This window comes from Columba livia, chromosome 12 (genome assembly GCF_036013475.1).
Source record: "Columba livia isolate bColLiv1 breed racing homer chromosome 12, bColLiv1.pat.W.v2, whole genome shotgun sequence".
Lineage (NCBI taxonomy): Eukaryota > Metazoa > Chordata > Aves > Columbiformes > Columbidae > Columba > Columba livia.
In genome coordinates, this window is record NC_088613.1 from 17,881,218 (window position 1) to 17,908,396 (window position 27,179).

The window sequence follows — 27,179 nt, forward strand, 5'->3', positions numbered from 1 at the left end:
AAGCAATTACGAAGCCTGCTGGGAAGATGTTTTTATCCCCATTTTAGAGACATGATACAGAAAACAGAGTTTGAGGGCCTGCCCTGGTTCCTCAGCCAGAGATGTGGGGAGCTTGCAGGGTCCCATGGGAGCGCTGCCTCGGTGGGATGTGACATGGCAGCAACAGGCATCGCCATGGGAGCAGGGACCTCAGAGCAACAAGAATTAAAAACCTGGGCCAGTGGCCGTGGTGGGAGGCTGCCCAGGAGTGCCACCAGCACCGCTCTGGGGCTCAGTGCTGCAGGGAGGACAGGGATGGGGAGGATGAGGGGACAGAGAGGCACCGGGGAGTCATTTGGAGAAGGGCAGAATGGCTGGAGGTGGGTTGGGAGTTCCTGGGATGCGAAGGCGCTGGGGACCGATGGGGAGAGGGCGGGGGAGACTTAACACCAGCGAGGTGCTGAGCCCCTCCGAGTGCGGGGGGTCCCGTGCCGAGAACTTCCCTCCCTTTCCCAAAAAGACGCTTCTGGAGCAAACCCACCCCTCCGGTTCCCAGCAGAACGGCACCAGCTGCACGGCCCCCCACGCCGGGGGCTGAGCGGTGGTTTGGGAGGGAACAGCCCGATCCACGGCTCTCCCCGGCGAGACCCGCAGGCCCCGCGGACCCGCCCCCGGGCGGTGCTGTGCGCTGCGCCCCGGCCCCGCCGCTCCCGCCCCGGCGCGCAGGCGCCGCGGAGCCGCTGCTGGGGCTCTGTCCGCCGCCGTGGCCCGGCGGGCTGCGGCGGGAGCGGGGCCGGCAGCATGCGGCAGTCCCTGACTCAGCAGCGCCCGGGCGGCGTTGCTCTGCCCGACTCCGTGGGTAAGTGCCGGGGATGGGGAGGCCCCGCCGGCCCGGGAGGATGCGGGGCGGGGGCCGGGGGCGCGCGGCCATTTTGGGCGGTGGGTCCCCGAGACCGGACCGGACCCCCGCCGCGGCCAGGGGCTGCAGCGACCGAGGCCTCGCCGCCTCCCCCGGCTCCGCTCCGCTGTTCGGGCGCGGTGTCGGCCGCAGGGGCACGGTCCGTTTTGTCCCCCGGGGCTGCGGCAGAGACCCCGCGGGTCGCTGCTGCCGGGCGGACGCAGCCCTGGGTCGTGCAGCATCCTCGGAGCCGGCTGCGCCCGCTCCCCGCGCAGCGCTGCCGCACCTCGCCAAGTGGGTCAGAGGAGCCCGCACTCCGCTCCGCACCGGCGGCCGCTGCCGCTCTCCCCACCCGTGCACCCATCCGAGCGGGAGGGGAGCGCCGGGCGCCTGCAGACCCTCCCGTGGGCTGCCGGCGGGGCCCGCGGCCAGAGCCCGTTCGGGTCCCAGCTCGAACACGAACGCGTTTTTATCAGAAGCGGAACAAAAGGAGAGGGGCTGGTAGGGAGAACGGCTCGGTGCCATTTGCCCCCGGTTCTTCTGGGGTAAAAGTTAAAGCTGGCTTCCTTGGACTACTTTGCACTTATTCTTAACTTGTGGTGGTGTGTTTGGTTTGTTTGTTTGTTTTCCCAAATAACATGATGGAGAAGTGAGTGCTGTTTCTGTGGCTTCCCATCTCTTCTGATAATCGGGAAAATACCAAGTAAATCAGGGGTAGTAGAGAGATATATATTGTTGCAAACTTTTCAAGTAATCTCGGAAAAACCTGCTGCAGCCTTTTTTTTAGAGTGGGGTTATATACGACAACTGTAATAACAGTATGTTTCCGAGGCATAAAATAAAAATGATCTTTCTGAAGCCTAAACACGTTGAATGCCATTTTAGTACAAGAAATAGCCAGGCTATAGATAGCATTGTTTTCTTTATGTTTTCCTCACAGAATTAAGCACAGTGTTTCAAAACACCTTATATATTCACATTGAGGTAAGCACTGCAAGTTTTGAGGTATCTAATTTGGATAAATCACAGAGAAAAGGCCATTACTGTATCTTAAATGCAGAGACAGTGAAGCTGTCGTAGCTCCACTGCTGTGTGTAAAGCTGTACCAAGCTCAGTAGCAAAGAGGAAAGTGATCTAATGGGGAATACTTTCAGCAAAAATTGGTGTTGAGAGAGATGATTTTGCCAGGGCTGCCCTTCAATAGCTATCAGTGGAGATACTGAGTATGCGTCCATGTAGGCTGAAGGAGCTGTAGGCATCCTTACAAAAGTACAGAACCACTTTCTTAAGGTACACATATCAAAATGTGTTTGCAGAGAAAGAAAGAAATGGAATTAGCATCCCAGTACAGAGATGAAACGAACGTAATCACATTATCTCTTCAATTTCGCATCTCTCTCTCCAATATCAATTTAAAGGATTATGGTTGGTTTTGTTAGGGCCTGAAATAAAAGCATTTGGGTTTTGTTTGGTTTGGGGCTTTTGTTTATCCTTGAAGGAATATTAAAAAGCTTTCAGAAATTTTCCAGTTGGGAACGTTTTGGATCACTTACGTATCACAGGCTGGTGTGTGCTGTTTGTGCTGGAAAACAATGTAGAAATGTAAGAGTGGGAAACATGGTGGTTCTGAAACAAGTTCCGAATCCATAAGCGCTTTTTCAAGCTGCTTCTTTTAGTGCATTTTCCTGCGGAAGTGCTCATACAAAATACTCTGATTTTGAGGAAAATAGCACGTTTTGCAGGTTTTTTCATTGCAGCTTTTTGCAGCATCTCTGGTGGAAGTGCAGGAATACCGGTTTGTGTGTGTAAACACCGTGCTTGTGTCCCCACGATGCTCCCGCAGACGTGCTCTGCAGGGTGGTTTTGCGCGGCACAAACATCTGCATGCCCACACAGCCCAACTGTGAAGAGTTTAAGCTGCGTAGGGAACATATGGCTGGTTTTATTTATCTTCTGCTCGTTTGCCAGCCAAACTGTAGCGGTGATCGGAAGTTTGGTAACCTACCATGTGTATAAGCAAGACAGGTTCATTCTTTCTCTCCTTTCAGAGCTAATCTATGTAAGAAGTAGCAATTTTTTTTCTCCAGTTACTGAAGTTTTGTTCAGTTAAACCTTTGGACCCAGTACTTCAGAATTTTGAGATGTTTATGTGAAACTGGCATTTAAATGATTGCACTGGAACTGGAGCGTGGCACAAGCTGTAGTATTGAGGAGGCAATACAAACAGAATGGCCTAACAATGCATTTTGAATGCTTTAGAAGTCTAGATTTTTTATTATTAACTTATTTGGCAGATTTAAGAGAATAAAAAGATTAACTCCAAATGCAACCTGCAGCAAACAGTTGGGTACCTTTGTCTCCATCCTGTGAAGAACTGTGCTCTGGGACATGAGCAGGTTTGCAGGTGTAGACCTTTCCTTCCAGAGCCACCGGGCAGTCAAAAAGGGTGTTGCTTTTGTTTATACATCCCGCTTGCCTTTCATTTCCTTGTGTTGGGCTGTTGAGGTTTTAAGCTCCCAGTTCAAGACTTGTCTGTGGTTTCAAGCTCATCTGGTTGGCGTGGGTGAAGTGACCCATGCCCATGGCAGCTGTGCCAGCCCGGAGCAGGGACCGGCGTGGAGAGGGAATGTTCCTGCCAGCGCGGCTGCTGGGTCAGGTTGGAGCGGGTGTGCAGGAGCAGCAGGGAGCTGCTGCACTTTTCCCTGGGGAGAGATGTCCCTGCAGAGGAAGGGAGATAATTTTTACCAGTGTGTGTCCATATGGCTGTATCAGTGTAGCCACTAGGCTGAAAAGATCTCTCTAGCTGTGCTGCAGGTATGTGCAGACCCTAAAGAAGGGCCTGTGGGCACCTGGGGTGTACATCTTCAAGACAGAGAGCTGCCCAGCAAGGCCCCGTGTGCTCCTCTTTCTGGAGAATTTGGACAAGGAAGATGTGCTTGGCATGGCCAAGTCTTTCCTCCCAGCCCTTCTGCAGGTGTTTTATCTCATCATGTCCAGGCTGTCAGGGAGCCCTTGAACACCTCAGATGAGAGGCCCCAACGTGGTTTGCTTTAGGGAGTATGCTCAGTGATGGTGGAAGCAGCTCCTTGCTCTTGGGACACATCCCTGCCCTTCTCTGAAGCACTCCGAGAAGTGCTGGTAGCATGAGCATCACTTGGGAGCCTCCGGGGTGGGAAATACCTTTGCCTGCTCCTGGGGTGCATTGGAAACCCCCAGGCTGTGGGGATGGGATTGAGCGTCGCCGCAGCAACTCACAGGGAATGCAGCAGGGCACCGCTATGGCCCATTCTCCTACCAGCCACTCTGGCAGGTGCTGGGTTATGTCTACATAATGTGTGAAATATAATCAAAAGGATTGTTCCACAGTGATGTAGAAATGGCAGAGCTCATGCCTAAAGATGTTAGTGAATGTAACATTGCAGCCAGCCTTCCTCTTGGCTGATGGAATCACTATTTTATATTTATGCTCATTTGGGAGATCTATAAATATATAAAAGAAAAAAAAAAAAGCCAAACCATAATCAGGCAGCTGTAGATGAGTTTTACTAATCCACAAATTCATTATTCAAGCATCTAAAAATACCTGGTCCTTGCTGAAAGCAGAGGATGATGCTCCAGGAGGAGATGTGGCTGTTACTGGTGATGTCTCATTTATATGGAAAATTGTGGATGCTTTATGATATGATTACAGCCAAGATTTCCCCCTCAAAACAAGTGGCGTACAGTGTGGTTATTTAGCTTGATGTAAGTAGACAGATCAGAAAATATATAAATGCCTAATGGTAATACTTCTCACTAGCTCAGTTGCCCCAGGCCTGAGGGGCTGGGAGGCTCCAGTGTATCCAAATGAGCTTTGCAGAGTTACAGTTCTTAAGGCTCTCTTTATCTACATTAGAGCAATTATAAGTAAATGTGAATTCAGATGCCCCAGTAATGCTTGATAAAGCGTGTTAGTGAAGGTGAAAAGTGACAGCCAAACCCAAAAATAATCTCAGGTTAGAAGGAAGAAAATTCACCACGATGTGGTTGGTGGTGGGAGGAGAAGTTTGCGGTGCTGTGACTGTCCCCAGATGGAATCAGCAAATTCTGTTGTATATGTGTGTTTTTAGGGTCGTTCAATAGAAGAAAAAGAAATTCCCTCTACGTAACTGTGACTCTCCTCATTGTGTCAGTATTAATTCTAACGGTGGGCCTAGCTGCTACAACAAGAACCCAAAATGTGACTGTTGGAGGTTATTACCCAGGGGTTATTGTAAGTATAGAACTCCTAGGTAGGTCTAGAAAACTTATTGCCTACAAAGTCCCTTGTAATGCTGCAAATGTTATAAAGGGTGATCGTGTCTTGAATATTATGCTCAGCTACTTCATTGCCATTTGATTTATTTGTTTTATTATTATTTTGCACCTGCTGCTCATTCCCATGCAAAAATCCCATCCAAGTGGCAGCTTGCTCTGAGCTTAGGTAATAACGTGCTATTGAGCCAACAAAGACAGATAAATAGGTCTTATGTCAGTCAAAGCAACTTTAGAGCTTCGTTGTTTGCATGCATCACGTTAACCCCAGGCAGAAATAAGGCAAAGAAGGACCATAGGTACCAAGAACAATTGAGAGATCAGGACTTGAAATGCTGTTCATATGAACTCGTGGTCATAAAGTTCACTTGCAGAAGTGTTTAATGATTTGGAGTTCCTGAACGAGGAGCAGCACGTTAGCAAGAGCTGTGGCAGCTTGCCAGGGGAGCACGCACATCCAGGAAGCTAGCACATCCATTTCTTCTTTTGTGTTATCAACAGATTAAAATGGGAAAGGACAATCTCATAGCTTCAAATGGCTTAATTTAGAGAAGACCCCCTCAGCCATCTTGCCAGTAGATGTATAACCTCCTGCAGAAGGATAAGGGGCAAGCACGTCATGCTTCTCCCAGCATGAGCGGAGGTCTCATGCAAGCTGGAAAGCAAGTCCTGGGCTTTTCCTGTATGTGTCTAAGACATGCTGAAAAGGAAGCGCAAAAAGGACTGGGGTGCGGACAAGTTAGGTGTTTTATTAATAGCAGGTTGAGTGTAATTGCAGCCCCCTAGCTAGGGGCTCCTGGTTAACAGCTGTACAGTGCCAGGCATTTAGGTTTGGAAGCTTAAAGCTGGTTCAGATAACTAGGCGGAGGCTTGTTCTTGCCTGATTGTAGTTGGATCTATTTGCCACACACTGCTGATCTCGGGAAGGTTTATACTTCTCTGTGGACAAGCTATTCTATGACTGAAGAAAGCCCCTTTACAGCCATTATTGTGGAACATTGTTACAGGCTGTGTTGGGCCTCTTTGGTTTAGGGTTGGTTTTCTGGTTTGTCCTAGTAATTCCTGCATGTAGGCCTGATCTTTTTCAAAAAGAGATATAGAAGGAAGGTATTGAGAAAGGTGGCAGGCTGGCTTCAAACTCTCTGCACTTAGCCTACTCTTTGTTAGCCTGAGTTGAACCTTGTGCTTCAGAGCAAGTCTTGCAGACCGATGCAGATGGGTAGAGTCTGTTGCTCATGTCCCCTTGACGTCTCCCATGCTATTTATACTCTGAGAGCATCAGCATCACTTACGCTTTTGTAAGGCGCAGTCTACTCAAGGAATTAATGGATTCCTGGACTTGGGAAGGACATTGATTTGCTTTATTCGGAGGCACCCTGACAGTTCATATTTGTCACCAAATTCTCCCTCTTGGTTTGTTCATTAATCTGCTGTGTGGGAATATGTGATGACCTCGTCTGTCTCCCTGCATAGGAGAACATTTCAGTGCGCTGCTTCATGCTTTAGCAGGTGCTTAAAATAGCTGATGTTTTGTAACAAGCTGGGATTTCTCCCTTTACTCTGGAAAGAGGGCTTGCTGTGGTGCATGAGTACTCAGTGAGTTGTCCCTGAGCAGGTGGCTTCCACGGCCCCAAAGAAGCAACTCCTTGCAGGTCTTGTCATCCAGAACTTCATGCAAATGTTAGGCCTGCATGCATCTCCATCAGGGTTTCTGTGCCGCACCACTAGTCAAACGCTGAGTACCCTGCATTGGTGAGGAAAAAATAGAGCCAGAAGTTTCTTCGTGTGCTGGGTGACTTCTCTGGGTGGACAAGCTCCATGGATTGGATCATCTCAGGGAATGTCAGATGTCTTATCGATGCCATGCTTAATGCACTGTTCTTTCCTTCTTTAACTTGTGTGCCTTGGGCAAACACCTCTTGTGCAAGGAGGAAACATGTCTGATGCAGCAGATTGTGTTCCCAGGCTTCTTGCTCCCGAGGGAGGGCAGAACCAGGCACTGGAAACCTTCCACACATCAGTGCGATTTTGTTTAGTTGGAGGTTTGGTTTTGTTGTGTTTGGGGGTTTTTGTGCATGTTTTTGTTTATTTTTTTCTCCACAAACAGTGCAGTTCCTCATTGACCCACCTGGAGGAGCTGAAACAGACAGTGCAACGACATGTCCTGTAGCCAGGCTGCCTTCACCCTCCTCCTCACACTTTACTATGCAAAAACACACTCATTTTCTGTCTTGTCCTCCTTTCAGACAGACATCCCAGGGGATCATATCCACCAGCAAGTAAGTGATGCAATTAATGCAGATTACCAAGATCTCTTTGTCCCATGCATAGAAAAATGGGTGTTTTTCCCATTAATGCAATGAGAATTCATATCAATTAATGAGAATCTGCTGGTTTGTTTGGTCTTCACCTATTGGATGTACAGACTTGCTCTAATTTCTTCATTTGAAATATCTTAAGTATTTCACTTTTTGGTTTGAGGCTGCTCTGGAACACCACATGGACATTTCTCTTAAACATCTTGAATCAAGCTTGAAGGGCACAAAACATTTTCTTGAGCATTTGCCTTAGGTGTGTCTTACCACACAACTTGCTCGCTGCTAAATGTCACCAGACTGAAAGCGTTGCCTGGATCTCCTGGGGTTTTGTTCTTGGAATTGAACTTAACAGGGGAAGGCAGGAGTTGTTGGTTGCCCAGCAAAATAATAAGCCCAGAAGCACTGGTGGATCGGTTTGGGGCAGTTCAGCAGTGCCCCCGGCTCTCTGCCCTGCCTGCTGCCCCGGTGTTAAGCAGCACCTGGCTTCGTTGCTGGGCTTCCCACCATGACAGTTTGTCCCTGATGTGGGGACAGGGATCTCCGAGGGCTCAGGGTGCAAGGTTTTGCTGGGAAGCAGCATCCTGGTCAGCTGCTCCACTTCGGTCACTGCCGTTTGAGCCAGCAGCTCTGGCTGCCAGCGGCACCGCACCAAACCTTACTGGGCTTAAGTAGAGCAGGGGAGGATTTAAGCCCATCTCTTCATCACGTGTGTGTCTGCTAATCTCTGCACATGCCTCTGCTTCTTAGTATTGGATTTATTAAACCTTTGTTTTCTATTCCTGGATCTTAAAATATCAACTTCAGGTTAGTTGACTCATTCTTGAATCACTGCAGCTTGTCTCATGCCTTATTCTGCTTCCCGAGGAGTTCGCCAGGTCTTTACTACCCCCTTGTCTATTGACTGGATTTGCACCTGCTTATGACCAGTCCAGCTGTAGAACTTTTCTGGCATTTCTCATTTTGCTGACCCATAGAAGTGGAGTTGGATATGCTCCATGCTGATCAAAGACCTTTCTTGGTGTGACACAGAAGTACTTCTGCATGTCCCCCCACAGTCCGTGGTTCCTGGCTGAAGTCCCTGTTTCTGGCCTGGCTGAGGTGTGCTTGTCCTAGAAACTTCTGTTTAGTGCAGCCTAAATAGCTTAAGGCTATGGAGAAAGGAGGTGGGAAATCACACTGCTGGCTGACATCACTGAGCTGAAATAGGAACAGTGTTGTCAGTTATGGCAGCAAGAAAAGATGCTTTTGCTGGAGCAAAAGGCACGAGCTCTTCTGGTAGAAGACCCCAGTTGGTGCATCCTCACTCCTGGAAATGAGGGAGGAGTAGGAGGTGACAGGAAACTGCTAAATCTTCCTGAGTATAATGCTCCCTTATTTCATAGTTCAGATCAAGAAACTCTCTGAAAACACAGGTGATTGCTCATACCCTTGGTGAGTTTACAGGGGCCTGATCCTGCAGATGCCAGTGGTGTGGTCCTGCTAGGTTTGTGTCTGCAGGCTCCCGAGCATTCATAGGATTGTTCCAAGACAGCAATGCATATGCTCATCCACCAGCCATTTCTTAGCATCACCGGGGAGGGGATGGAATTCAGAATTCATCCTTTTGGTTTCTACACACGCTTGTAGTGTCATATAAGAGATACACTTTATAGCTCCTGCTAGTGAGAGACTCCACTGATTCCTTGCTGAAGGAAGAGTGCTTGCACATCCACAGTATGTTCTTTTGCTGCTTCTGGATTTAATTGTGTTCTGCCTGTATGTGAAGTATGCTGGATATTGTCCTGATCTAAATGCTAACAGTATGTTGTCTTTCAGCTTGGTTTTGGGTCGTTTCTTGGAATAATTGGATCAAACTTGATAGAAAACAAAAGGCAAATGGTAAGTTCATTATAAAAAACTGTTTTTAAAAATGACAGTAACTGAAATTTTGTATGTGAAGAGTGTTACTGGTTTTCTTAGCTCTTCCAGGGTGGTGTTGCATACCTCTTGGGAACTAGAGATGGTTTCTGGCAGCCCAGGAGAACAAGGCTGTTAACCCTGATATGTGAAAATTAGAATTAAAAAAATGCCTTAGGAAGCAGAAAGTCACTATACACAGTCTCATTGAACTCAGCGGGATTTTTTCCAAGGGCTTGAAATGGAGCGTTTGGACATTTCAGGATCTCAGCGCTTCACAACTCACACCTGGCACTTATTCTGTTGAGCTGTTGCAGTATGTGATACCTAATATGGTGAGGCAGACCCTGTAGGAGAGGAAAACTGCCTTTTCCCCAGTTAGGGTGCAGGGGAGCTGTTTTTCCCAGTGGATATTCTTTGTTATATTTTGGGGTTTTTTTTGTTATTTTCACCCTGGCTCTGCAAGAGCAACATGTTCTGTTTTGTCCTAGCAGGGTTTCCAAGCCTCTTGCTCGTCATATATTAGCAGCATGTCAGGGTCTGATTGAGCAATGACCGTGTTATGCCAGTCCTGCGTTCTTCACAGGAGTGCCCGTGAGTGGCAGTTTTGGCTCTGACTTGTTTGTTTATTCTGAAGAGCCCTGGGTAGCCTGTGTTTTATCCTTTCCATCTATCATTTGTGCCCTAAAAGGCATGCATGACCCAGCTTCGCAGGGCTTGCGTCACTGCTGCCTCGGCTGGCAGGTACCGTGTCTCTGCTCTGACCGCAGAGGACATGCAGTAGCCGCCACTGCTTGTTCCTGTGCTTTGGTCGCGTCTCCTCCTTGCCCAGGAGTATTTTACAGCGGTAGCTTTGTCCATTACATGTTTCCGTAATACCGCTGGCAGTGCAGGGTTTATTTTTTTCCCTGTCTTCTGTCAACTTCACCAGTGCCCTAGTTTGCCAAAAGACAGTCTCGGTGTTGCTTGTTTCTCAGTCGCTCCTCCCTGAGGGCAAGAAGAACTAGAAGCAACTTCTGCTGCCGTGTTCTTGTGCGTGTTTCTGCCCGCAGGCTGGGTGCAGAGTGCGAGGAGTCGAGCAAGCCAGCCCGGCTCTTCTCCCCAGCCTGCCGACAGGAATAAACCTCTCTCGTTTTGCCCACCCGAGCGTCTTGGCTTTCACACCGTACGTCTGCGCTTCCCACTTGTCAAAGCAAGGGAGAGCTTTCGTGTCCCCAGGGAGGGACAGCACAGTCTGCCAGCAGCTCTGACTTACACGCGAGCTGCTTGCTCAGCCGTTTTCGGCGTTTTGTGTGGCTTTGTGACGGTCATCCGTGCCACGGAAAAGTAATAACCAACAGCTTCACAGCCCGTGTGTCGCTGGACCGTGGCGCAAAGGAGCCGCAGCCCGGAGCGCTCCTGCTTCACGGTTCCTGCGCTACCCAAATCCCGTTTGCCTTTCCTCGTCCGAATGCTGCTCGGTGTGGCCGACTTCATCAGGAGTTAGATGAGCAACGACCCATCACTAGTATCACACAGCTCCTGAGAGCAACTTCTGCTTGCTACAGTAACAGGACTGTCAAACCCAAATCAAAACCTTGTGTTAACTCATGAGATTACTTGAAAACCATGGGATTGTTAAAATGAATTTGTATGTTTTTATTTGTCATTTGATTTTTTTTTTTTTTTAATCGTAAATTCTCGGTGTGTGGTTTTCAGGCTTTTCCTTTGCCAGCTGAGGGGAAACTGTGTAAATAAAGTGAGTAAATCCATTTCTAACACCAGATCCTTATATCCTAGTATGGCTGTTAGGAAAGTATCATCATTAGCCCTGTATTGTTTTAAATAACCATATTAGCAGCTCCTACCTGCCAGCAGGGGTAACTGACAAATAACCTGATTGCATATATTTATTGTTTGGCTCACTTCCTATCTCCAAGGGTCATACTATTTAGGGAGGATATCCTCTTTCAAGTCTGTATGAAACCAAGGAGAGCACAGAAACTAAACTTGCTACAAATAACTGAAGCCGTAAACCCCATTTCTCCCAGCGCGACAGTAAGCAGCTGTGTTTGTGCCCTTGCGTGGCTTCCCCGGTTGTGGCACTGAAACACCGCGACTGCTGTAATGAACAGTGCAAATTGCAATCCCGATGTGGAGATGGCGTGGGTCTGAGGGGGAGGAAATCCTGACATTTACAGCTGACAGAAACAATGTCCCAGCATAGGACCCAATCCTAGAAAACCTGTCACCTGCTGCCATCTGCAAGTACTTCATGGCACGGCGTCTAATATTCCAGGAACAGCTTGTGACTCGTGACCGTGACCTGCTTGTATGGTCCTTGGGTTCATTTCACAGTCTGCTCTGTCTACTGCTGCAGTTTTTCTTTGCAGTGGGACAGCGTATGTCTTGAATACTTGCCTCATCTCCAAAGCCATTTTGTTTTCTTTCATTTTGAAGCTATCTGAAGTAAGCAATTGTACAGGGACCATTTCCACTGTCCCAAGTCAGCCCTCCTGCATCATTGCTCAAGCTGACCTGGTCTGCACGTGGATGTTGCTGGAGGGAGGTTTTTTTTCACTGACTGAAGTAAAAACAGTGTGATTAACCTAAAAATCCCGAGATACTTTAAAAATACATATAGGATCCTTCTAGCTTGTGTTCATCAAGGGGTTTGACTTGTCTTTCTGAGAACTGGATCGTCACGCAGTAGCAGGAACCAAGGTGTTAGAGCAAACTTAACACCTGGAGCTTTAAAATAAACATCCCGGTGTCAGGAGACCCAAGATATCTGTCAGTGCTGGCCAAGCTAACTGTTATTTCTCTGTTTGTGCTATTAGTGGTTTTTACTATTGCTCAAAGCTCCTGATGACCAGAGTCACCTTTGTACTTGCGGAAAAGCAGTTTTTAAAAGCTGCCAGTGGCCCACACTTGAAGGGCTGTGATCGCTGGACTGGAAAACCACCAGGGGAAAACCCACTAAAGCTTTCAGTTCTTGAAATGGAAATGCTGCTGTTCCCCAAGCTGCATCTTTGTGAACCTGTCAGTTTTAACGCCCCGCTTGCCGTCCCTCCACGGCCCTGTCGATATCCCCGATGTGCTTTGGCAGGGCGGATTGGGATCGGTATTGGGAGCTCCGTGTGTGATGAGCTGGTCTGGAGGCTGCTGGCAGTGGCCGAGCTGCTGCTGGGGAGCGAGGGGGGGTTGTGTCGGCACTCGTGCACGGTCTCCCCAGCTGAGCACTGGCACTTTGTCACAATTTGTGTGTAAAGTGCTGAGTGGGAATAGAGACCTTGTTCCTCGTACTTGTTTTGGGGTTTGAGTATTGCTGGATTACCTTCTAAATGTCTTCACCTGAATTTTAAGAATGGGCAGGATGGGTCCAGTGGAAGAGGATCAGATGTGCCTGACTTCCCTCTTTGAGCCGAAGCTGGGGATGTCCCTCCCTGCAGCTCCCCAAGCCAGGGGGAGTCCCCATGGGTCATGTTTGCCGTGACGTGGCACCAAGGAGCCCAGCCAGGCTGCTGTGAGGGTGCACGACACCAATGGCGTAGGCTGCTCACCCGTCTTCTGATCCCCCGGCTTTGTGCTTGTGCCTGCATGTAAGCGCTGTTTCCTGGGGGCACAGTCCCACCAGAGGCCGGCATACAGTCTCCTGTGTCTTTACAGCCTGGGAGCTGCTCGCAGGAGCACAATTCCATTTCACAATTCCATTTCAACTTTATTATAAAAATTTATGAGTGCAAACAGATTTTTGTCCTTCAACTCTACAGTTTGATGCCATTCTTTGAAATTTTTGGCAAAATAGGATTAAAAAGACAGATTTGGGGTTTATTTGTGATCAGAACGGAAAGGAATTTGAGAAGGTCAGAATCACCCGTGAAGTGGAAACACGCTCTGTCTGCTCGCAGGAGCAGCTCCCCAGAGCGCTCCAGGATGGGGAGAGAAGAAATCCCCTCCGTTCTCTCCAGGGAAGAGTTAAGGACAGCAGCAGCCAGAAGAGGAGGTGTATCCTCAGCCTAAGTTTAGCGCTTTGGAGTCATGGAAGAACTTGCATTACAATATCAAGTCCCCAGAGAACTGGTCTGGCACAACGCTGCTACTTCTGCTGCCTTGCAGGAGCAGACGCACATCCCTTTGCCTTCAATGAGACCAGCCTGTGCAGCCTGGGCAAACATTTGGGTCATTGATTGCTTGAGGGCTTATTGACCGTGGTTTACGTATCCTCGCGGAGAGGGCACAGAACGCTTGGTTGTGCAGAGGCAGATGATACTTTGCTTTGTTTTCCTTTTTCAGCTGGTTGCATCGATCGTCTTCATCAGCTTTGGCGTCATTGCTGCGTTCTGCTGTGCCATAGTAGACGGTGTCTTTGCCGCCAGACACATAGTAAGTGCTTCCAGGAAAACACGGGTCCTGCAATGCTTGTGCTCTAGGAAAGCAGGTGGTGGTGTCCCTAATCCCGTATCAGGCCACATTAAACCCTGTGAATGTATGTCAATGTGCCGAATGCTGTTTTAAAACATAAACTTTGGAAAAATCTATCAGTTTTGCAAAAATATTTTGAAAGTAGCAGCAACCATAAAGATCTTTAAATTTCACATTAGTTTTATTGTGTGTACTTTATGTGTTTACTGAGTCTCAAAACTATAAGGTGTAACGTAAATTACCGCGATTGCCGAGGGACAATATACGAACATAACATCCATCATATTTTAAATATTAGCAGAGGCAGTTCTTAATGCTGATTGAACTGCTGGATGTTGCAGTAGAATTAAGCAATTTGATACAAAGCTCATTAAAGTCTTCCAGTATAAACAGGAAGCACTTGCAGTAGGTTCTCAGTTTCCATTCGATGACGTAAAAATATATGAGCTACTGGTATTGCTAGTACAGTGGGACATGCAAATGTTTCAGTTATTAGTATAGAAAAGAAAAAACACAATTCCATTTCAACTTTATTATAAAAATTTATAAGTGCAAACAGATTTTTGTCCTTCAACTCTACAGTTTGATGCCATTCTTTGAAATTTTTGGCAAAATAGGATTAAAAAGACAGATTTGGGGTTTATTTGTGATCAGAATGGAAAGGAATTTGAGAAGGTCAGAATCACCCGTGAAGTGGAAACACGCTCTGTCAGCCCACTCATTATTCTCCTTGTAAAGCCGGCTCCCCTTTCCTGCCCCTGAGCATTCTAGTGGTAGAAAGATGGCTGGACAGCAGGATCTGCTGACCCAGCAAAGGGCAGCCCTGCTCAGCCGGATGGTGGGTCTCCATCTGTCTGGATGCAACCAGCAAGTCTCGGCCATCTCTGACCTCCCCTGGCGAGGGCATGTGGAGCTTTAGCTTTGATAAAAAGGTGAAGCTCCTTCAACTCCCCATGGACCTGAGCCCTGCAGGCTTGCTCTGGGATTTTTGAGTGCTGACCTCAGGGGCTGGGTGATGGCATGAGCTGGCAGCTCCTGCGGGCTGGCCGCGGGGATGTCTGCGTGTCTGAGACGGACAGAGCTGAGCAGTTGGGGTGACGAGGGCTCTGGTTTCTGTCTCTTGACGAGCAGACGTGCTTTTGGCCTCGCTTCACCCCGTAACCGTCCGAGAATGTCACTGTCTAGCTGGAGACGTGCTCCTGCCATGCTAGCACATAGCGTTCCTGCCATCGTCTGCCGCTGCCCCGCCACCCCGAGATTTGGATGGGACACCCAGGGCGCGAGTCGGGCTGTTCCTGGGAAGGGTTCACCGAGGTGGATACACGTCCAGCACTGCCTTCCCTGAGGCTGTGTCCTGGGGACCAGGCTGCCCCGAAGTGACGTGTTAGTGCAGGTTGTTTGCAGGATGGTAACTCACCAGAGCTTTCCCACAAGTGACTCAAGAGCACAGAAAGACAAATTTGCCAAAAATGTAATGAGAAATTGTTGTGATTCAGCATGAAGAATCATTGGAAACACATCAGGCAGCCCTGGATGTGTATGGGGGGATGAGAAATGCATCATTCAGTTCAGGGTAGCTGCCCTCACCCAAAAGAGCCCGGTTTAAGAGCCTGCTCCTCCCATGGTAGCTGCAACAAATGCATGTGGCCATGGACCAGGGTTAAACATCACCTGGGGCTCGGGGGGGCTGGGACAGGTTGGGGTGTTGCAGAACAGCCCCTGTACAGAAGTGCTGATGTGAGAGCAGGTTTCTCTAAAGCCTGGGCCCTTTCCCCAAACCAGCTGGCTGGTTTTAATTTTGCTGCAATACTAAGCCTGGTGCTTTTTCATCGGCAGGACCTGAGGCCGCTGTACGCGGGGCGATGTCAGTACTACTCCAAGAGTACGACCCAACCAGAGGTGAGAGAGCGTTCGGCTGTGCTGTCTCTGTGAAAGGGCTGGCTTCGTGGTGCGGGTGGAGGAACCTGCGGCCAGGCTGCTCTGGGCTGTCCTGAGAGGTCCATGGAGGAGGAGGGGGTGGGAGCAGGGTACTGGGAGGACTTGGGGAGCCAATTCCTCCATGCTTGGTACTGCCACATTGGTAAAGAAGCAATTGGAGACAAGAGGCCAATGGTACCTGGGGTGGATTAGAAGCAGGGTGGTCAGTAGGTTGAGAGAGGTTCTCCTGCCCCTCTACTCTGCCCTGGGGAGACCACACTGGTGAGTGTCCAGTTGTGGCCCCTCAGTTCCAGCAGGACAGGGAACTGCTGGAGAGAGTCCAGCGCAGCCACCAAGATGCTGAAGGGAGTGGAGCATCTGCCGTGTGAGGAAAGGCTGAGGGAGCTGGGGCTCTGGAGCTGGACAAGAGGAGACTGAGGGGTGACTCATTCATGGGGATCAATATGGAAAGGGTGAGTGTCAGGAGGATGGAGCCAGGCTCTTCTCAGTGACAACCAGCGATAGGACAAGGGGCAATGGGTACAAACTGGAACACAGATGGTTCCACTTAAATATGAGAAGAAACTTGTTCATGGTGAGGGTGCCAGAGCCTGGCCCAGGCTGCCCAGGGAGGTTGTGGAGTCTCCTTCTGTGCAGACATTCCAACCCGCCTGGACACCTTCCTGTGTAACCTCATCTGGGTGTTCCTGCTCCATGGGGGGATTGCACTGGATGAGCTTTCCAGGTCCCTTCCAATCCCTGTGAGAGGATGTGGGATAGGACAATGTACCAGTTTCTCTAGTTCTTCAGCTGTGCATTTGTTACAGGAGCGGGGTGGTGGGTTAAGAGTTCAGACAGCACTGAATTCTGTGGATTCGGGCAACATACACCAGCCTCGGCGCCTCTGCTGTCTATTGACTTCTCCAAAGAGAAGCCTGTTGGGGATGGGTGTTCCTGCCACATACCAGTGGTGTGTGTGGATGTACATCTTTGGCTGCCTTTGCTGTGCACTGAAAGCTTCTCTCAGATTTCCTCACAAGTTCCCAAGTAATTTTGAGTAATAACTATGTTCTAAATTAAAATGCCTGCTTGAGGTGCAAAGTAAATACTACCCAGTGGCATTGGTGGGGTCCATTCACTTTTCAGCCCAAAGACTATGCACATGAGCTTGAGTGTTACTACCTGTAGACAGACAATTAACAGCTTTAGTCAGTTATTGACCAATATGGGAATCTTGCTCCCAGTTTGTATCATCCTATTGACAACTCTTTGCTCTGGGTTGCTGTGGGGTGAGGAGTGTTAGTTCAGCAAGGCTGTGGCTGCTTGTAAGAGTTGCACAACCCCCTTCCTGTGCAGGCATGTGCTTATCAATGCCTTCCCCACGGTGGAAGGAAACACTGGTCTGGTCTAGTCTAGTGTGTCTTTATTCCAGTATAACTGTGTACTTTGTAGGGGCTGTGCTGCAAGATAAGGAAAGGAAAACCTTCCTGGGGCTAATCTGGAGATCAGTGCACAATCTACATGTAGTGCAGGCCAAATAGTAGCAGAAAATGTTTGGTGATTTTGTGCTTTATGTATTTTTTCTGTATTCACACAGGCAATCTGTCACCCGCAGCGCCGTGCACCCTGCACACCAAAAATAAAAACCAACACCTGCTTCTGCTGTGACCTGTATAACTGTGGAAAGTGAGTAAGCTAAAAATACCATTCCTGGCCATGGGAAGGGCGAGCAGTGGTCATGCTGGTTTGCAGGGGCCTGAAGGGCCAGGATAGGGCAGGAGCAGAGTGTCGGTTAATGACGACTGTTGTGGGAAGGGAGCTTAAGCTGTGGCTGTTAGCCACAGGGACTCGCAGAAAGAAAGATAACCAAGTAAAGGGGTGTATGAAATGTGCTAAAGCCATCCCAGCTGCGGGTGAGCGTGCTCTGGGCCAACTCGGCTGGAAAAATGAAGATGGCGGGAGTTGCCATTACCTCCGTGCTTGGTGTCGTCCCCAGTTTTTTCCCCTACTGAGTGTCCCTTGTCCTAACACCTTCCTTCTCTGTTAGCACCGCTTGTTTGCTGGGTTTTATTTTGTTTTAGAAGATGAAAGGTGCGAAAACTGGGACACCGATCTTCCTCACCTTGTCACCGTTTCATTCCCCGCCCTGCTAACAGGGAGGGGAGTTTGCAGGCGGGTTCCACCTGCCTGTTCATAAATCAGTGTCCTCTCTGCCCTGTGAATGTCTTTGGTGGTCACAAGAGGTTGGAAGGTGTACCAGCACTGTGCAAAGATGCGTCAGAAGGGCGGTTGCCTATCCAGAACCACTACGTAGTGATCACACCATCATTAGGTCTGGCTACTGCGCCTCAGCCAGCTTAATTTACAGCATGCACTGCTTAAATCATTTGGAGTGTCTGATGTGTGTCAGCAGGCGATTAATAAATTGATTTTTTCAGTGCTGGCTCTTGCTTAGGGCTGTTTCAGGCTTAGCATTTATCATGGTACTTAGTTGGGCTGGCCCTCACTTAAATAATTGGCTGTGGTGAGGAAGATCAAAAGCTGCCGCTGGGAGAAGTCGGTGCCATGTGCTGGGAAGGGTGATCTCTGTAGGACTTTGTTTCTGTGGAAGCCACTGCAGAGGGTTGAAGCTCATACTTTCCTTTGACGGTTTACAGAATGCAATCCCTTTTTACTAACTGAAAAGAGCAATACACAAAGAAGTGATTTGAATAGAAAAACTCGTAACTTCTCTGTATTTTTTTCCCAGTCAGGTTAGTTCAAGGTCCTGCCTCTGGCACATTTTCCCCTCTGTGATGTAAGATACCAGTTGTTATCATCTTAGTCTTGCTTAGTGCCACACAAGTGCTGTGCACTGAGCAGGTGCTGGTTCTTATGAGATCTCAGTGAGGAAGGCTTGGACACTTGAAGCTGGTTAGCTCATGTATTATGTAAAGGATGGAAATTATAGAAAAAGTGACAGCAATCTTGCATCCTTCCTGATGCTGGGAACCGCAGCTGTGGCAGCATGGGATGAGCCCCTTCCCGTTGATAAGTACACGCTGTACTTAAGTGTACAATGCTGAATGGCTTGCTGAGAGCTCTGCACTCACACATCTCCATAGGAACAAGCTCTTGCTTGTTTAGTACACACAGGCTGTATTGTTGAAGGCGGTCACGGTGTGTGCTCAGGTTATACAGAGGTCGTGCAGGCGGACACACAGGTTTGTGCAGCCCGTGGTTACGCTCTGCCTCGATGCTGCTTGAAATCCCTGTCTGCTTGTTGCAATGTCGTCTGCAGTGGCCTGCTACAACAAGACATGGGAAAAAGGAAAAGAAGAAGGCGAAACTGAGTAATGAGGGAAGGAGGATGGCTGTTGTGGAAGGGGACAGGTCCTGCAGGCCTTGCAGAGTCTGCTGGGAGCTGAGTCTGGTTCTCCTGACTCTTGGCCTTAAATATGAGCCTGTTCTTCCCCTTTTCCTCAAAACCCTGGTGCAGTTTGAGCCTAACCCCACGTGTGAGCTGGGAGTTAAGTCATTCATAAGCCCTTAGTATTGTTTGTCCCGGATAAATATGTTTTCTTAAGGGGAATTTTCTGTAACCTGCTGCATCTGGTAAGCCACGCCAAAGGCTGCGCTGGTCCCCAAGCGGCAGTCACAGGGAAGTCATTACTGAAGAATCCCGCCTGTGAGACTCCAGCCCACATGTTGTAAGAGCTGCTCTTCCCTTTCCAAAATAATGACCCAGTTTTCTCCCTCTCTTTTCTGCATGTGGAAAAGCTTAAAAATGTGAGCAGATAAACCTCTCCCTGCCAGGTCGCGGGGGTCCTGCCGGCCCCGGCCATCGCAGAGCTGCAAAGCACAGGTGGCTGGAGCAGGGTGGCCGAGCTGGATGTGTTTGTGGCCAAGCCCTGCGGTGCCCGGGGCCAGCTGTGCTGTCCTGTGCTGTCCCATGCCAGAGCTGCCGCTCCCTGGGGCACCGACTGGTTTCCCTGGGTAGTGCCAAGACCGGTTTGTCCTTGGGAAGCCTCCAGGATCTCTGTGGAGATTGCAGATGGTAGAAATAAGAGGTGGATTGAGACTCAAGGTGATTTGGGCATTTGCAGGGCTTGCAGGGCTTGTTTGTTTCGCAACAGATCAAGCCATCTTCTGCTGTTGTCATACAGGGAGATCTCGGATGCCACAAGCGCGGAATCTAGCAGGCTTTATCTGCACGCCCTTGGGAGTTATAATGGGTCCAGGTTATCATATTTCAGAATGCATTTTACTGCCCTGCAGAAGTGCTTAAGTTTTATGACGTGTGGTGCATTTTTTGTCTTTTTCTTTTTTCCTAATCTAGCAGAGTAGAGATTTCTGGAGGCTACTATGAGTACATTGATGTCAGCAGCTGCCAGGACATCATCCACCTTTACCACCTGCTTTGGTCAGCAACCATTCTGAACATAGTGGGGCTGTTCCTAGGGATCATTACAGCCGCGATACTTGGAGGCTTTAAAGACATGGTAAGATGGTACCAGTTTCTCTGTGCATTAAATGAAATTAATCAAGCAAATTGCCTTTAAAAAAATAATGAAAACAGGTATTGGTATTTCAGTGCAAATGATCTATGCATCACTGCAATTGGGCTTGAAAGAAGGGCATGAAATAACTGTAAGGAGAAAGTGGAAATGATTCACTTTTCCGATCTGGTGTCATCACCTGAACATGATTAGAAAAGATGAAGAGAATTGGGAGATTGTATTTGCAAAAGGAACCCTCTGTGAGGTGTTGGTAATGCCAGGATGAATAAAAAGAAGCTCTTTCTTAAAAACTGATCTTCCTTTTCATGGCACTGACCTTTCATAAGGGCATGTGTGGTGGTTGCTCATGAATTGTTGATTTCATAGCAGTAGTAGGGTTCTGAGCTTTACAGACTGTTTAAGCAGCTGTGTTAGGCTGAAACTCTCCATCTAGTTTCTGCGTGGTGCAGAATCTGAGATGGCGAACTGGGCACCAAAACCGGGTGAAAGATTTTAAACTTCAGATAATGAAAAAAATGCTGTTCTGACAATGTGGGCTTTGAAATACTGTTTCTTAATCAGGGTGCCTGCTACCTTCCATACAGTTTTGATTTGCAGAGGATGAATGGCTGGAGAGAACTGAACATTCAACAGATAAATTTTGGGTCTGTTTTGATCTCTTGTGACTCATTCACGATAATACAAAATGAGACACCCAGAAAAGCTCATTTGTTATCCTGGCAATACATTTTTCTTACGAACAAGTCTCTGGCCCTGCACTAAGGGTGCCGTATTTCAGAACTCTGAACTTTCCTACATGCTTTTCAGACTCATCAAGATCTTCCCCAAGAAAACAGGAGACACATTCCCAGCTGTGCATTGTGGCCTTCTGAGAGGTGATCTACACCAGCCAGCCTGTAAACCTCTGCAAAAAAAGCTGTACGGGAGTGTCTGTGAACAGCAGTACAAATAGGGTTGAAATATGCTGATCTCAAAAAGCACTGAGGAACAGTATAATAAAAATGAACGGATTACTTCTCCTACTTGTTAAACTGCAATCTGAACAGCTGCTTTGTTGGAGCAGTGATGTGCATTCGCTGTTGCCAGCTTGTTCTGTGGGCTCTGAGAGGAAACAGTAGGTGGCTGAGGAATGAAATGAGCTGGAGACTTACCTGCTGCCTGAGGGGGAGCCGGATTGCCAGTTGCTAATTTGACAAGAGTTGAGCTCTAAAGACGCACAGTGCTCCTTTAAATCATTTCTGCTTTCACTCAGCTGTCAGCTTTCTGTGACTTGGTTAGCAGCCTGAGATCCTCTTCTTTTTGTTTTAACAGACTCCATCCCTCCCTACGCTGAACTGTACGGTTGAAAATGCGCACCCTTCGGTGTCCTACTACTCAAGGCCACAGGTGGCATCTTACAACACTTACTACCACAGCACTCCTCACCTGCCTCCCTACTCCGCATACGACTTTCAGGTAGGGAAAATTATAAGATGTTTTCTTGTTTAGCGGCAAGGTTAAACCCAGCCGGTCTGCAGGATTCAGTAAACCTGTCATCCCGTCATTCACACAGTTTAATTTTCCTGTTCCTGCAGAGAATACCACATCTTTCCTCTTCGGCGCTGGTCCTTGGCAGTGTTCTCTCTTGCTGTGGTAGTGTTTTCCTGAGAGCTGCCCTTGAGGAGAAGGCAACAGAACGTGCTGCCTGCCTCCCCTGTCGTTCACTGCTGGAGGCCACATTAAAAATAGGCCTTGCCCCTGGCGTGCGTGAGGACTCTGAGAGAGGCGAAGGGAGGTGTTCACGTGCTAGTCTTTGTTAGGCCAACTGCGATGTCTGGGAGAAACAGATGAGCTTTTGGAAACAAGCTATTTGTGCTCATGAAGGCACATACTGACTGGAAAGCTATTCCGTTGCGGTTCTTTTCCACGCGCTTCAGTGATTTTGTGTGAACCTTGCTGTCAACATCAGCTTTTGCTTGTTGAAGTAGACGATGACAGTTCCTCCTCAGCTCTTCTGTCAGGTGGCTGTTACCACATATTAGCTTAACACATCATATATTTTCTTTGCAACCATCAAGGCTGGAGACTTTTTTTATTAACAAGGGCTTAAGGTGTTGGACATAACTGAGAGGTGTGCCCTGTGATAGCCACCATCTCCCTCATCAGAGCCATGCATTAAGAGGTAGCAGGAATCTAAACCTTTCTGGTTTTACTGCTAGTGCCACTAGACAACACTGTTGTCAGGGATTCCTAGAAATATTTGAACACCTACAACAGAATTTCTAGGACTTACTTATACACATTTGTGACTCATTTTTGAGATGAACGCAACCTGGGACAGTCACTAGTGCTGTAAAACTTTTTACGGTTGCAAAATACCAACCTCAGCACATACCAAAGCAAGCTCTGCTGCCAAGTCCCCCTCTCAGCCACTCGGCTAGTACTAAGCGCTGTTTTAACTCCAGGTTTGTCTGTACTGCAGCCGCGGCACCAGCAGAGCGCTCGGCGTGGGTGGGTTTGCCCTGCTTTCCAGCTGGGAGTACTGCTGGGCTCTGCTAGCACGCACATCTCAGCCGGGTGGATTAAAGCCTCTCTGTCTCACTGCTGTGAGCACAGGTGTTGGCTGAGGAGCCGGCACAAAAGCTGGGCATCAGCTGAGGAAATCTATATTTAAAATAGCCAAGTCTCTCTTTCAAATGCAATTCCAAGTCTGAGCCTTGCTTATCTTCCAGGGAACGTGGAGGCCTGCAGGAAGGCACTACCTGAGGCCTCTGGCTGTGGGGATTCTCTCTTGCCTGAGTCCTACTCTGACCCGAGCAGTGTCTGTGCCAGCTTTTTACTTGCTGAAGGGATAAATTGCTTTGTTATTAATTTCTGGGCTTTTTTTTATTTGTGATGAAGAGAAAAGGTGGGTAAGAAGAAAATTATCTGCAGCCTGTTAGCTGTTGCAACTGGCTGATGTATGAAACCCAAGATTTGAGAGAGACTCATCTGGTTTTGGTTGTCCAGCCTCTGTGAAATGCAGTGGGTACACAGAAGTGATGAGATTTTTCTAATGCCTTTTTCAGTTTTAGGTTTAAGGAGTCTCACTATGCAAAACTGTTTCTTACAGGCTGTGCTTACCTTGAATGCCAGAAGTTATTTGAATATTTATTTGTATGTACAAATGTTTTGCAGAAGTGAGCCTTGAAATGTTATTTTTGCACTGCTTGGCAATGAAATATCCTTTACATGAAGACGTGGTTACATTACAGCCTTCTTGCTGTCTCCCTGCAGCATTCCAGCGTGTTTCCAGCTTCCACTCCTTCTGGGCTCTCCGATGACCCCCAGTCAATGTCGCCATCTCCCAGCTATATGTGGTCCTCTAATGCGCCACCTCGTTACTCGCCACCGTATTTTCCACCTTTTGAAAAGCCACCACCTTATACACCATAAAGAATGTGGGAAAGAAGAAAAAATATTTACCATTTAAATAATTGTGAACATTTTGTACTTATATTTTACTGTGGGAGGGAGCAGGAGGATAGATACAGAAGATAATTGCAAATATGAATATTAGATTGGACTGTTCTTTCTTGCGAGACTTATTTCAGAGGTTTATCAACGGAGTGTGAGGAAGGAGACATACTACTGATGTTTTGCAGTGTCGGTGAGTAGCGGGTCACCTAAATTCCAGCCTCCTTGTGTTACCGTGAGGTTCATGTAGTCCTTGGTTTTTAATAAAGTGATACAACACAGATGATAGATTCTGGTCTGCCTTACTCCATCTTGTGCCAAGCTGAAGTAAGGATAACCGAGGTGGATGTCTGCTGGAGAGTACCAGCCCAAGGTGAGGGTGCTTGCAGACAGCTTGACTTGATGCCTGTTTTGTTTGGCCGTGGGGCTCCAGTTGATGGGATGTTTCTGGGGCCGCAGAACCTGGTTCACATCGCATGCAGGTTACAGCCTACACACTGGAAAAATCTTGGGGGGAACCGCGACGGCGTCTCAAACTTTAAGGCTAATGAAAAGAGATCACATCATAGAGCATTTTCCTGCGTGTCTAGCAAAACATTTCTAGGTGCTCCTGCTCTGGCAGGGGGATTGGACTAGATGTTCTTTCTAGGTCCCTTCCAATCCCTAACGTTCTGTGATTCTGTGAATGTTTTTGAGGGGAAAAGCTTTAATAGGAAAGCTGTTTTTATTTCAGGAGACTTAATAAGATAGAAGGTGAAATGCAGTTGTTTCTCTCTGAATCCTGTGTAAGTAATGCTGAAGTCAGACAGTCTGGGTGGTTGTGCTGCCTAAATCTTCCTTGTATTCCTATGAGGAGCATCAGGAAACGTCCACAAGCCACTCAAACAGTGCAGTGAAAAACATTCTTTTTCCCCTTCTGTTTGGTTTGGAATTTTTTTTAAGCTTGTACTTTTAATTTTTTTAATGGACGGAATCAGCACCCTAAATATGCACTGTTTTAGTAGCTGTATCATGGGCTGCACATGAGGAATATCCACTACTAGTTCTCCAAGGTGTCAGTCTCACATGGATAAAATTCAACACCCTGTAATATAGGATGAAACTGATAGGAATTTGCAATTATTGTTGTGACTTTCATTTAATCTTCAGGTGATGACCGTGCTGATTGATCTAGATTCCAACAGATTTTGCATGCATCCTGCAAAACAAAAGAAGGTCAGCTTTGCTGTGGGACACACTGTCCTGTAAAGTGCAGTTCTACTCCAGAAGTGATTTCAGATGCCAGCGTTCAGATCTGAGCTGCTCAGCCTCACTGTTCTCAACTGTTTACTTCAGGGATAAAAATTAAGTATTGACATTTTACTCCTTCTTTCCTAAAAATTTGATTTCCTTGGCATCGGATTGTTGACCCTAATCCTCAGTTGTCTGCCTTTACTTTCAACTGATGCAGACAGACAAGTACCTACAAGCTAGATCTGGCTTTTAGGTACCAAAAGTAGAATGCATCCCGGGCAGGGGTGCGGGGGAAATCCAGTTGTATTATAAACTGGGGTGTCTCTCTATTTTTAATCTAAAAAAAAAAAAACCCAAAACAAAACACCTCTCAAAATGGAAAACAAACACTGAAGCCTCTGATCTCACTTTTCAAAGTACACCCACGCTTTATAGTGCTGTTTTTAATCCTAGCTATGTGTTAACCATATCGTTTCCACTGTCAAATACTATTGAGTACAGTAATAAGCTAAAGGATGATGCTGTTTATCCAGAAGCAAGTGTAACTTTTCTCAAGTAACAAAGAAACATAAACAGCTTAAGAAAGAAAAACAACTCATAAGATTTAATGCAGTAGTGTACGCAAAACATATCTGGGTGACATTTGATTTTACTATGGGATTGTTGAAGTGCAGCTTCTATAAATTCATGTACTGGAAATAAATTTATATACTAGGGTATCATCCATTTTACATTACGTTTTCCTGCATTAAATCTTTATAGAGAGATCATAAGCAATTTCAAAACAGTACTTCTGATAAAACTCCCCACAAAACTAGAATCAGAAGGGCACATTGATATCAGAAAATGATTTATTGCTGCGTCTTTGAAATAAAAACTAATGGTCCTGTCCCACTTCTGACAAACATACTGTGCTGTTTGTGCCTGTCAACTAAATAGGGCTAGAAGGAGCAGGGAACACTACAGGACAGGGCCAAGAAACTCATGAGGGGAACATAACTTAGTGGCAGAGAAACAATCAGGAGATGATTGTGTCGTTCATTTTGAGTTGATAAATACTAAACTTAGGAATCATCCAAATTCTCATTTGTTTCTAAGGCATATTTAAGCAAAAATTACATTGCTGCTTTAAATTCACTATAAAAGGACAAGTCTGTTTTCACATTTAAAAAAATTACAGATGGGATTTTCTCTTGAATTACCTGTTTCCTTCTGCTTGAGTAAAACCGAGCATTTAATGTAAATGCAACATTCTGCACTGTATTCATCATTTCTTATGAGAATGTCAAGATTGTGACCCATATGTACCCTTTTATTACTTTACCAAAGTAAAATAAAACCGTGTGACTTTTGTAAACATTTACAAATTGCATTTTATATTGTAGCAGCTTTCCTGTTTTACAAGCAGCCTTAATGTTAGATGAGGAATTCCAGTATAATAGCATCACGCATTTAAAAAAAAACATACACCAAAAACCCCCTGTATTTGCTGTATTGGAAACCAGTGCTTCTACCAGGATTAGCCAGAGACAGGTTAAGTTGTGTTTTTAAAAGCCCCAGGTGCCCCCACCCTTCACAATTCTGGTAACGGGGTATCATCAATCACTGTGAAGTCGTTACTGCTGACTTTTTGCTTAACAGAGGCAAATAATCCAGCCAGTGCCATGTCACTGTCTCCTTTATTTACTTTCATGTTTACTGTATTGCTTTGGGCTTAATTCTGTCCTGATGAGGTCAGCTGCTCTTTGATGTTAGCAGAAGTAGGTGGAAGCCCTATGCCAAGGAGATAAAGGCATCTAAGCCATCATTTATTACTTACTAAATTGCATTCCTTACCTGTAATAAGAAGTCTGCATAAAGTGACTAATTTTCTCTGTGTTAGCTACAGTCCACCAACAGTCCAGCTCTTCCAAATCGTAACTAGTCAGCAGCCTGGTAAGAAGAGGAGCCCTAACCATAAATTACCTGAAATGCACTGCTCTGTTCACTATAGATGTTCTTCTTGATTTGCAGCTCATTTGCAATGACTGTAGTAGCTGGACAGACTGTTCCACAACAGCTCTGCCTGTTCTGAGAGAAAGCATGGATCAGCTCGCAATACATAGTGGGGTTTTTCTGCTAATTTGCTTTCTTGGAAAGTGCTTCAAAAAACCCCAAAACAAACCAACCAACCAACCAAAACACTAAACCCAATACAAACCTGTTCCAGTTCAGACCTGAAAAAGGAAGCTACAAACTGCTGATAATCTAACATGTTGGACTGCAGAAGTTGAGTTGTCATTAAAAAGGAGACATTCTATACACATC

The 27,179-nt window shown here is 47.2% G+C and overlaps 1 protein-coding gene across 3 annotated transcripts; it reads left to right on the top strand.

Moving 5' to 3' along the window:
* Nucleotides 1-679: 679 nt before the first annotated feature.
* Nucleotides 680-23,927, top strand: TMEM255A (transmembrane protein 255A). Of its 3 annotated transcripts, none has more exons than XM_065077992.1 (9): nucleotides 680-838; nucleotides 4,987-5,129; nucleotides 9,304-9,366; nucleotides 13,660-13,749; nucleotides 15,625-15,687; nucleotides 17,303-17,391; nucleotides 20,027-20,186; nucleotides 21,516-21,659; nucleotides 23,460-23,927. In XM_065077992.1, exons 1-9 carry the CDS (start codon nucleotides 781-783, stop codon nucleotides 23,616-23,618), a joined length of 969 nt encoding a protein of 322 aa, XP_064934064.1. In that variant the 5' UTR covers nucleotides 680-780; the 3' UTR covers nucleotides 23,619-23,927. The 3 variants fall into 3 exon arrangements, with proteins under 3 accessions (XP_064934064.1, XP_064934063.1, XP_064934065.1); XM_065077991.1 differs by having other exon boundaries at nucleotides 681-838; nucleotides 20,024-20,186; XM_065077993.1 differs by lacking the exons at nucleotides 680-838; nucleotides 4,987-5,129 and adding an exon at nucleotides 5,256-7,449 and having other exon boundaries at nucleotides 20,024-20,186.
* The last annotated feature ends 3,252 nt before the right edge of the window (nucleotides 23,928-27,179 follow it).